Consider the following 11668-nt stretch of genomic DNA (forward strand, 5'->3'; position numbering starts at 1 on the left):
ATCGAGTCGCGAAGGGGGAGTCACCAGCCCATCTATCGAACCAGAACAGCGTGGCGGTGCCAGATCCAACCACAATGGAGGTGCCGATGCGGAGGACTGGAAGGAGCTGTATGACTGATTGCGAGAACTAGGACCCACCGGACCGCTAGCAGAAGGCGAGAGGCTGGCCACGGAGGTATTTATGTTGGATGATGTGCAGCCACAATCCACCCTCTCCGTTCGCAATCCTCCACAGCCACTTAGTCAGGAGGGCTATGTTCATGCGCTTGGAGGACATGATCCCGAGACCGCCCTGATGGCGAGGCTTGCAGATCTCTGACCACCACACCATGTGGTATTTTTGCTTGTCGCCCTCACTAGCCCAGATGAAGCGTCCCTGGATTGTGGCAATCTCATGGTGCAACGTCTCAGGTAGGCTGTAGAAACTCATGATGAATAGGAGCAAGCTGGAGAGGGACGAGTTAATGAGCACCGTCCAGGCGGCCTTAGAGAGCCAGCGGCCCTACCAAGGTTCGATGCGGTGGTCGAGCTTCCCCACCGTGGGGCACAGCTCAGCCACCGTGAGCCTCGTGTCACTAATGGGGATTCCCAAATAAGTTGTGGGAAAGCACCCAAGCTGGCAGTTTAGGCGGTCAGCGATGCTCTGGCATTCGTCTTGGGTGTATCCCAACACCATGACCGCACTCTTATCGAAGTTGATCCTGAGGCCAGACATCTGCTGAAAGCATAGCAGGAGGAACTTCAGGTTCATGATGTCGTTCGCTGAACCTTCCACCATTATAATGGTGTCATCTGCGTATTGGAGAAGGAAGATCCCATTCCCGCCTACCAGGTGCGGGACGATACCCCTAATATGCCCAGCCGCCTTGGCCTTATCCAGGATGGCAGCTAGCGCATCTACAACCACGTTGAAGAGAAACGGAGAGAAGGGATCGCCCTGCCGGACCCCACAGAATGTGGGGAAGTAGGGGCCAATCTCGCCGTTTATGTTCACCGCCGTCCGGCCCGAAGAGACCATTTGCATCACGCGGGCTGCCCATCTATCGTCGAATCCCTTCCGGAGCAAGCATTCCCGAAGAAAGGGCCAGCTGACCATGTCGTAGGCCTTGTGGAAGTCAAGTTTCAGGAAAACAGCCTTGAGGTGTTTGGTGTGCACCTCATGGAGTGCTTCGTGAAACACTAGGACTCCCTCCAGGATATACCGGCCCTGGATGAATGTCGACTGATCCGGGTGAGTGATCCAGTCTGCAATTGGGGCCACCCTAATGGCGTACCCCTTTGCAAGGATGCGAAAGATGACATTGATCATCGTGATCGGGCGGAACTGGCAGATATCCGAAGCCCCAGTTATTTTGGGAATAAGGGTGATAATCCCAAAGTTCAGCCTGGTAAGATCGATGGACCCAACGTAGAACTCCTCAAGGAGGGCCATCACCTCAGGTTTAATAACCTCCCAGAAGGTCTGGAAGAACTTCACTGGGAGGCCATCGGGGCCAGGGGCCGACGATGGATTCATGCCCTTAATGGCAGCCTAAACCTCAACCTCGGAGAATGGGGTCGTAAGGGCCGCATTATCCGCCGGCGAGACGCGGCGGTGGGGCGGCCAGATGTCATGAGCGAGGGTCAGCCCTCCCCGAGGGGGGCAGAGAATAGGTCCTGTAGAAGCCGTCTACATGGGCACGGATGTCCTCAGGCTGCTGCAGGATGTTCTCTCCATCCCACAAAAGCGGGATGGAGTTCCGACGACGACGGCCATTGGCGATGGCCTGGAAGTAAGTTGTATTGGCATCCCCCTTAAGGACCCAATTCTGCGTACCCCGTAGGTGCCAATACGCCTCCTCATCAGTGTAGATGACCGTGAGTTGGTCCTCAAGGTCATATCTAATCATCCATTCCTTGGCCGATAGGCCCACGCCATCTGCACGGAGGTCGAGGGTCTGGATGGCCTCTAAGAGGACTTTCTTGAGCTCTCGGATATCCCGGCCCACGTTAGCACCCCATCCTTTCATGAATTGGCGAGACCAATTTGCACAAAAGTGCCAGGAGTCAACGGCCGAGAGGGAACGATGGGGGGCCTCACGCGCCTCCTGCCACCGAGCAATCACCGCAGCGGCAAACCCAAGTTGGCGCAACCAGAAGGTTTCAAACCGGAAGCAGGGCGGCAGCGGAGGACGTTTGTTCTCAGAGGAGAGGAGGAGGGGGATGTGATCGGATCCAATCCAAGTAATCGCGCGGAGCGAAGCTAGGGGGCAAAGAATGTCCCACTCAGGAGATGCGAAGACCCTATCGAGGACCGAGCAGGTCGGCTCCGCTTGGCGGTTGGTCCAAGTAAATCTAGCACCAACCCTATCAAGATCGCGAAGCCCCATGTCCGTGATGTAGTCATTGAACCTCTGCATTCGGGGGAAGTTTACCAAGTTGTTACTCTTGTTGTGTTCCGACCGTATGAGATTAAAATCGCCGCCCACCACCATCGCCAATGGGGCGCTATTGCTGCCACGTTGCCGTAACTAGCTGCTCGTACTCCAAATGAGTTTGCTACACATTCTCATAACGGAACTGTTTTGCTCGACATGTCCCTTGCTCGTCTGAGTGCTCTCTAAGTTCAGCAATTAGAAAGCATGATCGGATTCCACCGCACAAACATGGCACACTCGAATATTATCATAGTTCTAACAGAAAGCTTCATTTGTGAAAGCACAGTCCAGGCGAGCTTTCACATTAGAAGAGCCCTATTGCCTGTTATCCCATGTGAAAGGCAGCCCTGTCCATCCCAGATCTTGGAAGGAAATGTCGTCAATGACCTGCTGCCTAAAAGCTTGCATCTGCCATTCTGGCCTCGGCGACCGGCTGAAGTGCTCATCGCCATATAGAGTCTCATCATAGTCCCCCATACTCAACCAAGCTGAGAGCATCTCCAGCCGTTCAGCCCCCCAGGGCGCCGAAAAAGAGCGGCCTGGGGGCGAACCGGCGCTAGATCGGCCCCTGGGGACGACCTAGCTCCCAGCCACGCCCCCAGGTGCTGCCCCCCAACCCGCGGCAAATTCAAATGTAGTCATTCCCGCTCACAAAATAGACGCCACAAATCTGGCGATCATGCGGCCACTGTTCGGCGATCAAATGAAAAGTTCAGCGTACAAAAAAGAAAGGACGCGCGTAGAGCGCATCAGACGGCGAGGTCGGCCTCCGGCGTCGGCGTAGTCGGCGTGCGTGGGCTTGGCGGGGTCGTGCGCGAGATTGGCGGGGTCGGAGCTTCTTCTGTGCTGGGCGGCGTCGGCGTGGCTTCTGTACTGCGGGGAGTCATGGAGGCATCATCGCTCGGGCTTGGCGGCGGCGTCGGCGTGGGCGTGGGAGTTGGCGGCGCCGTCGACGGCAACTGGTTCAGGATGAGGCCATGCTCCGCCAAGTACCACGCCTTGGCCGCCTCGTCGTTGCTCTGGAGCATGTCCGCCCCGCCCAGCAGGAAAGCCGGGTCGGTGTTCCACTTCTTCGCGGCGACGTTGGTCCGGAGTAGGTCGAGCTTGACGGCGCTGCTCGTCATCAACGCCGACCACCGCGCCTCGGTCTTCTCTTCACGCAGGACGGCCCGGGCCCGTGCGTCGGCGAGGCAATGCTCGATGGACTCCTGCACTTGCGCGGTAGCCGCGTCGGCGTGTTTCCCCTTCTTGGCCCCTTTGTTGCCCTCCGGCCGCCCCTCTGACGCGCCTGGCATCGCCGCGTCCGGCTTGTAGGTCTCCTTGGCCTTGTCGAGGGTGCGCCGGACTTCCGCCCACTTCTCGCACTTGTCAATGCGCTTGTAAGCATGGAGGTACTTGAATTCTTGGTCGCGGTTGCCCTGGCGATACAAGGCGAACATGCGCACCACCTGCGCGGAGGAACAAACAGTTGGCGGGCGCACACGATGAAGAGAAGCAGGAGACCGGCATGCCATACCTCATCCTCAACGTTGGCACCGCTCTCCGGGAGAGCCGCGACCTCCTCGACGACCCCATGCCATTTGTTGCGCGCCACCTGGATGAGCCCCCAATGGTTCGCCATTGCCTTCGCCCCGCGCTGCATGTAGACGCCTTTGAAGTAGGGATCGACGAGCTTGCGCTCGTCGAACTCGGCCTTGATGCACTTCCAGTATGTCTCGATGCTCTGGTTCGTGCCGGTGGTCGGGTCGAGGTAGACGACTTTCCAGAGGGACCACTCGGCCAACCAGAGTAGCCCGTAAAGGAGCAGCCCATGGCATTAGCGGAAGGGCCTGTTTTCGATGATTCGCAAAAAAAAAAGAGCCTGTTTTCGATGTTGTCCTACCCGTTGGGTTGGCGCAGTCCACGGTTGAGAGGAGGAGCCCGGAAATCTTGCGCACGACCACCTCTCGTCGGAGGCTTGGAGGTCCGAGAGCTCCTGCTCGGCGCCTGTTGCGCCCGAACAGTTTCGTGGCGCACACTGCCCCGCCCTGTTGGGCCGGCCCATGAAGGCTGAGCGCAGCAACCTTTAACACCAAAAAACCGCAAAAAGGTGTGTTATACAGGATTCAAACTCGGATGGTTGCCTCATTGGCCGACCTTCATTAACCACCAGAGCAAATGGACATTGATGACTAGTAAAAGCACCAATTATATAAGAAAAAGCAAGGCCACGCCTATTATATAGCTTGGATTTCTGAATTATTTTTGAAACATCGTGGATTTGAAAACTATCATCATTTTTGAAGAAAAGTTCACAAACTTCTAAAAAGTTCATCGATTTTGCAAACAGTTAATAAAAAAAGTTCAATGCTTTTGAAGAAAAGTTCATCGAGTTTTAAAAAAAGTTCATCGATTTTGAAAAAGTTCACAAATTTGGAAAAAATAGTTCATCAATTTTGAAAAAAAAATCATCAAAATGAAAAAAAAATCATCGAATTTGAAAAAAGTTCATCAATTTTGAAGAAAAGTTCACCGAATTTGAAAAAGTTCATCGAATTTTTAAATTTCATCCATTTTGGAAAATTGTTTCGATTTTGGAAAATAATCACGAATTTTGAGAAAGTTCATCAAACCAGGGAGAAGGAGAAAAAAAAGGTGAAAAAAAAGAAAAAAAAGAAAAAAAGGGAAAGTCGAAAGAAGAAAACAATGAGAAGAGGTGGCTAATCACGCGAAGTCCGGTGGCGTGGTGGTTGACTGATAGTACTACTAACCAGAACGTCGCCGGTTTGATTCGCTACAGACTCGCATTTTTGCGTTTTGAAATCTAGATAAGAAAAAGATAGATGGGCCGGCCCAGCGTGGTCGAGGGGGTATGCGCCCGTTTGGAAAAATGCCTATAACGGGCGCTAAAGGCGCCGAATAGGGTTTGCCGAAGGAGACGGGGTGAGGGGACTAGAGGCAAAAGAATCCTTTCAGCATCGCCGTGAGCGAGCAATGGGACAAAAAGAAAACAGTGGCACGCACGGTAGAGAAAAAACATCATGCCATGAAAAGGTTCCCCGGCTACGACTCGGTTCTGGGATGGTCCATGGGCTTCAATGTCAGCGCGTGGTCCCTCTGTCAAAAGTCTCGCCCGCTGCGGAAAAGGCACAGCGATCACAGATCACAGAGCAGATCACAGAGCAGGCATGTGTGGCTGCGACAGTTCTGACCACAGTCAGTTCTGATATCCACAATTTCGCCTATATATATATTTGGAGATTTCTTATTATTACATGCATTTATCTCAGGATACAAATTGTGTGTGTGTGTGTGTAAATTAAAGAATACGGTTTTCTTCGATATTACAACTTGTATTAGTTTGTCAGGATTATCTATACAAAATTCGCATCTATAAGATACAAATCTATCGCTAGTTGGCATTAGTTAGTGATTAGTTTCTAAAGATACAAATCTATATTTGACGAAAGAGCAGTAATATTAGGATGCATTAGTTTGTTTTCAAAGATACTTCCTCCGTTCCTAAATACTCCCTCCGTTCCTAAATATTTGTCTTTCTAGACATTTCAAATGGACTATCACATACGGATATATGTAGACATATTTTAGAGTGTAGGTTCACTCATTTTGCTTTGTATGTAGTCATTTGTTTAAATATCTAGAAAGACAAATATTTAGGAACGGAGGGAGTATAAGTCTTTCTAGAGATTTCAATATGGACTACATACGGATGTATATAGACATACTTTAGAGTATAGATTCACTCATTTTGCTCGGTATGTAGTCTACATAAGAATCTCTAAAAAGGCTTATATTTAGGAACAGAGGAAATACAAAATAGCATGTGGAGAGATATACACTAGCTAGTACGCATTAGTTTCTTAAGACGGGTATGCATTTGTTTCTTAAGCAGGGTACTAATCAGCAGTAATGCATGCAACCAAGCCTGTAGCAAAGGCCACGTTTTAATCTGGAGCCAAGCCTAGCCTCCCGTGACTAAGGTCAAAAAAGTGATGAGCATGAAACGGGCTAATGGAGGATGAAGTGTGATAAATAATGAGCTCCTCTTGACCCGATGTCTCGATATGAACCGTCCGATCCAGGTTCCTGTGCATGGATGCGTGCTTTTCGCGCCGCGTGCAATTGCGACTTTTCTCATTTCTTTCACCTCCTTTTATTCTGGTACAAGGAAAATGTGCAATGCCCACGACCCCGACAGGTTTGTGACATCCCACAGACGGATCGACCGTGCCATGAAAATCGCTCAAAGTAGTTGAGCCTACCAGCAAAAAACGCTAACATAAAAAATGCTTTTCATGGCAGCCGAAAAACATCCCATGTTAGCAGAACAGATAAATGCTTCCATGGTAGCAGAACAAATAAAAGCTTCCATGGCAGCCGAATGTTGCCATGGCAGAGAAAACTAGACACATACAAGATTTATTCTAACACTGGTGGTGTGATTGTGGTGGGGGAAGACGGAGATGGGATGGTCCGACAACAGATGATGCTGCAGCGGAGGGGTTGTGGCCGCTGGGGTACTTGCGCTTCTTGTTGTTCATCCAGTTCCTGAAGACTTTCTTGCTGACGCCTATGTCGCGGCATCTTGCTTCGATGAAGTCCTTGTCGCGCTTCTGCAGGTGCCACCCCAGGTGCTCCGACAGCTCCTCCATCCGCAGCTTCTGGTCGGTGGTGAACGTGGTGCGGGACCGCTTCCTCTCCGACATAACCCCATGGGGCGGTGACGCTGTCGCCGGCGAGAGCTGGGCGGGGAGCCTCTGGATCTGCAGTGCCCTCGACAGGAAGTTGTGTCGCCCAGAAGAGATATCCGCAGGTTCCACTGGATTCTGCTAAATATTGAACTTCACACCTCCAGAGTTCTAATCATGGACTCTATGGATTCGGATCCAAAGCGTTGGGCCGACATGAGAAAAATGCTGCAAAAGTAATTATTTTCAATCATTTGAGCTCTATATCGATCGGTCTCTTTCGTTCATTTCCTAATATCAAGTAACTAATAACTTCCTTATTCATTTAATTTTCTTTGCCCTGTAGGGTTTGGAGACGGTTCTCAGAAGAAATTGTCGGTGAATTCAAACATGAGCTAGATTTCAGAAGGTTAGTTAATGTGGATAAGCAGCCACCGGGGACCAATCTATGTGGATACTATGTTTGTGAGAACATCCGGAGACACACCTCTGAGCGGAAGGCATCGGATAGCGTGCGGAACGCGACGGATAACTTGCGGAGGAGGCTTAGTCCAGAAGCTCGCTTCCGACCAATTCAAGAAGAATTAGCAGGATTTTTCATGAGGGAAGTCATCAATCCTAAAGGAGAACACTATACCGAGAACGAAGAAATTTATATGCATACCCGAGATTGAAACTTGTACGAAGTTGTATATGGTCATCCATCCTAATTGTGTATGAAAACTTGTTCGAAGTTGTATATGGTCACCCAAGATTGAATATATATTATATATTCCTCTTGAATTCTTCTTGTTTGAAATTTCATATGCATATATATAGTAGCGTAAAATATGTGTACTGAAACTTTATCAAAATTAAAATAAAATACAAAATATAATATAAAAGAAATAAAACACTCCAAACTAAAAAGAAACCAGGTTTAGGGGGGCTAAAACCCTAAACCTGCGGAGGAGCCCTTTAGTCCCGGTTGGCCACGAGAACCGGGACTAAAGGTCCTCCGCCCCGACGGACCACGGGCGCCCACGTGGACGGGCCTTTAGTCCCGGTCAGCCACAAGAACTGGGACTAAAGCCTTTAGTCGCGGTCCGTAAGAGGCGCGACTAAAGGGGGGGGGTCTTTAGTCGCGCATATTTAGTCCCGGTTGCACAGCCGGGACTAAAGGCTGTTGCGAACCGGGACTAAAGGGCTTTTTTCTACCAGTGGATGTACGTGGGAGGCGGTTGCGTCACCTGCGCCGGATGGTACACGGGTTGAGGTTGGAGTGGTCGGGGCACGGAGCGCTCGTCGTCGTACTCTGTGCCTTCTGAGTCGTACTCCGTGGCATCTGAGTTGTACTCCGTGCCATCTGAGTTGGTGTCAGAGTCGACGCCCGGCAGCCGGTCCTCCGGCGTCTCCTCCTTCCTGCGCTGCGGCAGGCCATGGAGCACGGTCTCCACCATGGGCGGCAGCGGCGGCGACCTCTCCATCATCACCTTGCGGTGGAAGCTGCGGTGGCAGCCGCAGGCTGCGCACTTGTACGACGACGCGTCGACGGGGTTGAGGTCCCCCAAGGGCATCCACTCCCCGCAGCCGTCCACGACATGCCCACCGCTAGCCAGCGCGTGGTTCCTGCCGCACTCGTTGTACTTCACCTCTTGCACCGCCGGCACCACAGCCGCCTGCCTCACCTTCTTGATAGAGCCGCTGGGGTACTTGACGTCCATGGCCTCCGCGGTGTCACTTGCTTGACAAAGATTACACACTATGGAGAAAAAACAAAATTAGTACTCTGAGAATGCTATTTTTGAAGCATGTTTGGAGTGCCTATATTTTTTTACCCAAAGAATTGTGAATGTCATCTCCTCACAAAAAAATATGCGTAAGGAGAACACTTAAGAATATTTCTCTCCAAAAATCTTCAATTTTTTCTTGCTATTGCTCAGAATTTACTACGCGTGTCCATCTACGAGCGGAATGACACTTTCACATCTCCTCTTGCATCACTATGGGCTAATGTTAACTACGCGTTTAACTTGCAAGTAAAATACATAGATGGACTGTCAAAGAGAGCAAGAATATTTTTTAGAGATAGACTAACAACGCCAGATGACTATGAAACTCTTATGGTTGTAATCATTACCTGTGTAGTTCGTGAGTGGAGGGAATTATTTTTCAAAGAATTCTTAGAGATAGATCACTAGAACTCAAGATCACTAGAACTCAAACCCTCCCTGAACTCACACCCACCTTTCGTCGATGGACACACAACCTCGAACCCGCCGTTGGTTGTGTCACGTCCAGTGGTCCAGATGTATGGCTCAAGCCTCAATGCTACGTACCAAACAATGCTAGCTAGAACTCGTTGGTTCTAAAGATATACTATATTATATATATATATATATATATACCACCCGCAAAAAAAGTATATATATATATATATACCATATTAATTTATATATATATACTATTAATTTTTCAATATATACATGATTAATTTCTCAAGATTTACCAGAAATATATACGTATTTATTTGGAGATTTCTTATTATAACATGCATTTATCTTAAGATAGAAATCATATATACATAGATATATATCCAATATAAATTAATATGGTTGCATTTATCTCTAATCTATCTATGTACGGTTGTCATCTATATTATGGCATGTATTAATTTCTCTAGATTATATATACAAAAATCGCATATGTAAGCAGTGATGGGAGGTGAGACAAAAGAGATATGCACTATCGCTAGGACGCATTAGTTCGTTATTAGTTTCTAAAGATACAAATCTGTATTTGATGAAAGAGGAGTAATATTAGGATGCATTAGTTAGTTTCTAAAGATACAAAATAGCGTGTGGAGAGATAAACACTAGCTAGTACGCATTAGTTTCTTAAGATGGGTACACATTATAGTAGTTTCTTACAAGATGGGTGCTAATCAGCAGTAATGTATTTCGCAAAAAAAATTAAAAAAATCAGCAGTAATGCATGCAGCCAAGCCTATAGAAAAGGGCACGTTTTTAGATGGTGGTGTAGGGCTGGACGTTAATCTGGAGCCAAGACCTAGTCTAGTGACCAAGATCAGAAAGGTGATGACATGAAACAGGCTAATGGAGGATGCGGTGTGATAAATAATGAGCTCCTCTTGCGTGGATGCGCGTTTTACACAATAAAAAGTGATCGGTGCAAATGTACTCCAATGTTAAACACGTATTGAGGTAGTGGACTATGATTGACCATCTATGTATGGATTGGACGGTTTGGACCTGATGGCTGGTACGAGTGAAGAAGAATACTTGCAGTGCAAAGATGTGTTGAGGTCCAATATGAACAGTACTTGTATTCTCCAAACCAGGCACCATGTGAAAGGTCAGCTGTAAGAAGAGGCATTCTGTGAATGGACTTAAAAAAAATGGAAGGAAAACTCTTAGTCCCTCTGTTCTATAAACGAATCTTGTTGTCTTTTAACATGAAAGCCAACATTAAGCATGTTGTTAAAAATCACATTAGTTCCATGGATTTGGTAAAATCATGTGAACACCAATTTATTTCAGAAGAAACACGCGAACACCAAAAAGAGATGATAGACATAAGATGAGTTAACTAACCACTAGATTGGGCGAAGCGAGAAATTTTCTAGTTGATGGTGCTCCCCATTCCATCCCCTTACACATGGGGCTTTCCATGTATAATTTGTATTTTTCGAAAGCCAAATCCGAAGATCTTCCCCTCTAGGGCATCCGGAGTTCAAAAGGGGGATAGTTATGTCCCTCGCAAAAAAAAGGGGGATAGTTATGTATTAGCTCGGTTGTCTTACAAAAAAACTATAGAGTAATTGATGATAGATTGTAGATAATTTAACTAACCAATAGAAGGGCGAAGGGAGAGCTTGTCAAATCGATGATGATCTCCGTACCCTCCCCTTACTCGTCGCGCCCTTCCATATATAATTTTATGTTTGTCGAATTCCAGATCTGAAGATCTACCACACTCCAAGGCATCCGGAGTTTAGTGGGGGCGTAGTTATGTATTAGACCAGTGTCTTACCAAAAGAATAAAAGTAATTGATGATAGATATGAGATGAGTGAACTAACCTCTGGATCGGGGCGCAGGGAGAACTTTTTGAATCGATGATGATCTCCGTCCCCTCCCCTTACTCTTCACGCCATTCTTGTTTTCTCTTTGTCGAAAATCAGCTGGAGATCTTTCCTCCAGGGCATCAAGAATTTAGTGGGGGCATACTTATGTATTATATTGGTTATTGAAGGAATATACTTAGCGGCGAAGGTAGCGATAGTGAGCATGGCCGATGGGCTATAGTATTGGAGACGCTACGAAGGAGAATATCTAGTGTTGGTACCGACGATGCAAGATTATCCCCGAACTGGGTGGCGAGTTTAGTTGCGTTGCATTTTATGCTAAGACGATGTGAGGGGAGGTGGAAATATAGTGGTGATAAAACGGAAGGTAGCATTGAGATTGGTAGTAACGGTAGGACGCGGTTGACTCGGGAGTATGCCAAGCGGGACTTTCTCCATGCCTATCTGATTTTTCACCATCACCACGGGCGCATCCCT

General features: G+C 48.3%; 1 protein-coding gene across 1 annotated transcript; it reads right to left on the reverse strand.

Moving 5' to 3' along the window:
- Window positions 1–6841: 6841 nt before the first annotated feature.
- On the reverse strand, window positions 6842–8808 carry LOC123157942 (zinc-finger homeodomain protein 9-like). Its single transcript, XM_044576120.1, has 2 exons — window positions 8335–8808; window positions 6842–7243 (listed from the first exon to the last, which is right to left on the reverse strand). Exons 1-2 carry the CDS (start codon window positions 8806–8808, stop codon window positions 6842–6844), a joined length of 876 nt encoding a protein of 291 aa, XP_044432055.1.
- Between the last annotated feature and the right edge of the window lie 2860 nt (window positions 8809–11668).

Source organism: Triticum aestivum, chromosome 1D, assembly GCF_018294505.1.
Source record: "Triticum aestivum cultivar Chinese Spring chromosome 1D, IWGSC CS RefSeq v2.1, whole genome shotgun sequence".
NCBI lineage: Eukaryota > Viridiplantae > Streptophyta > Magnoliopsida > Poales > Poaceae > Triticum > Triticum aestivum.

Coding starts and splice junctions, on each gene's coding strand:
- LOC123157942 (XM_044576120.1), bottom strand. CDS start 8,808: ATGGACGTCAAGTACCCCAGCGGCTCTATCAAGAAGGTGAGGCAGGCG. Junction 7,244..8,334: donor CCGTGTACCATCCGGCGCAG/GTGACGCAACCG, acceptor AATATTTAGCAG/AATCCAGTGGAACCTGCGGA.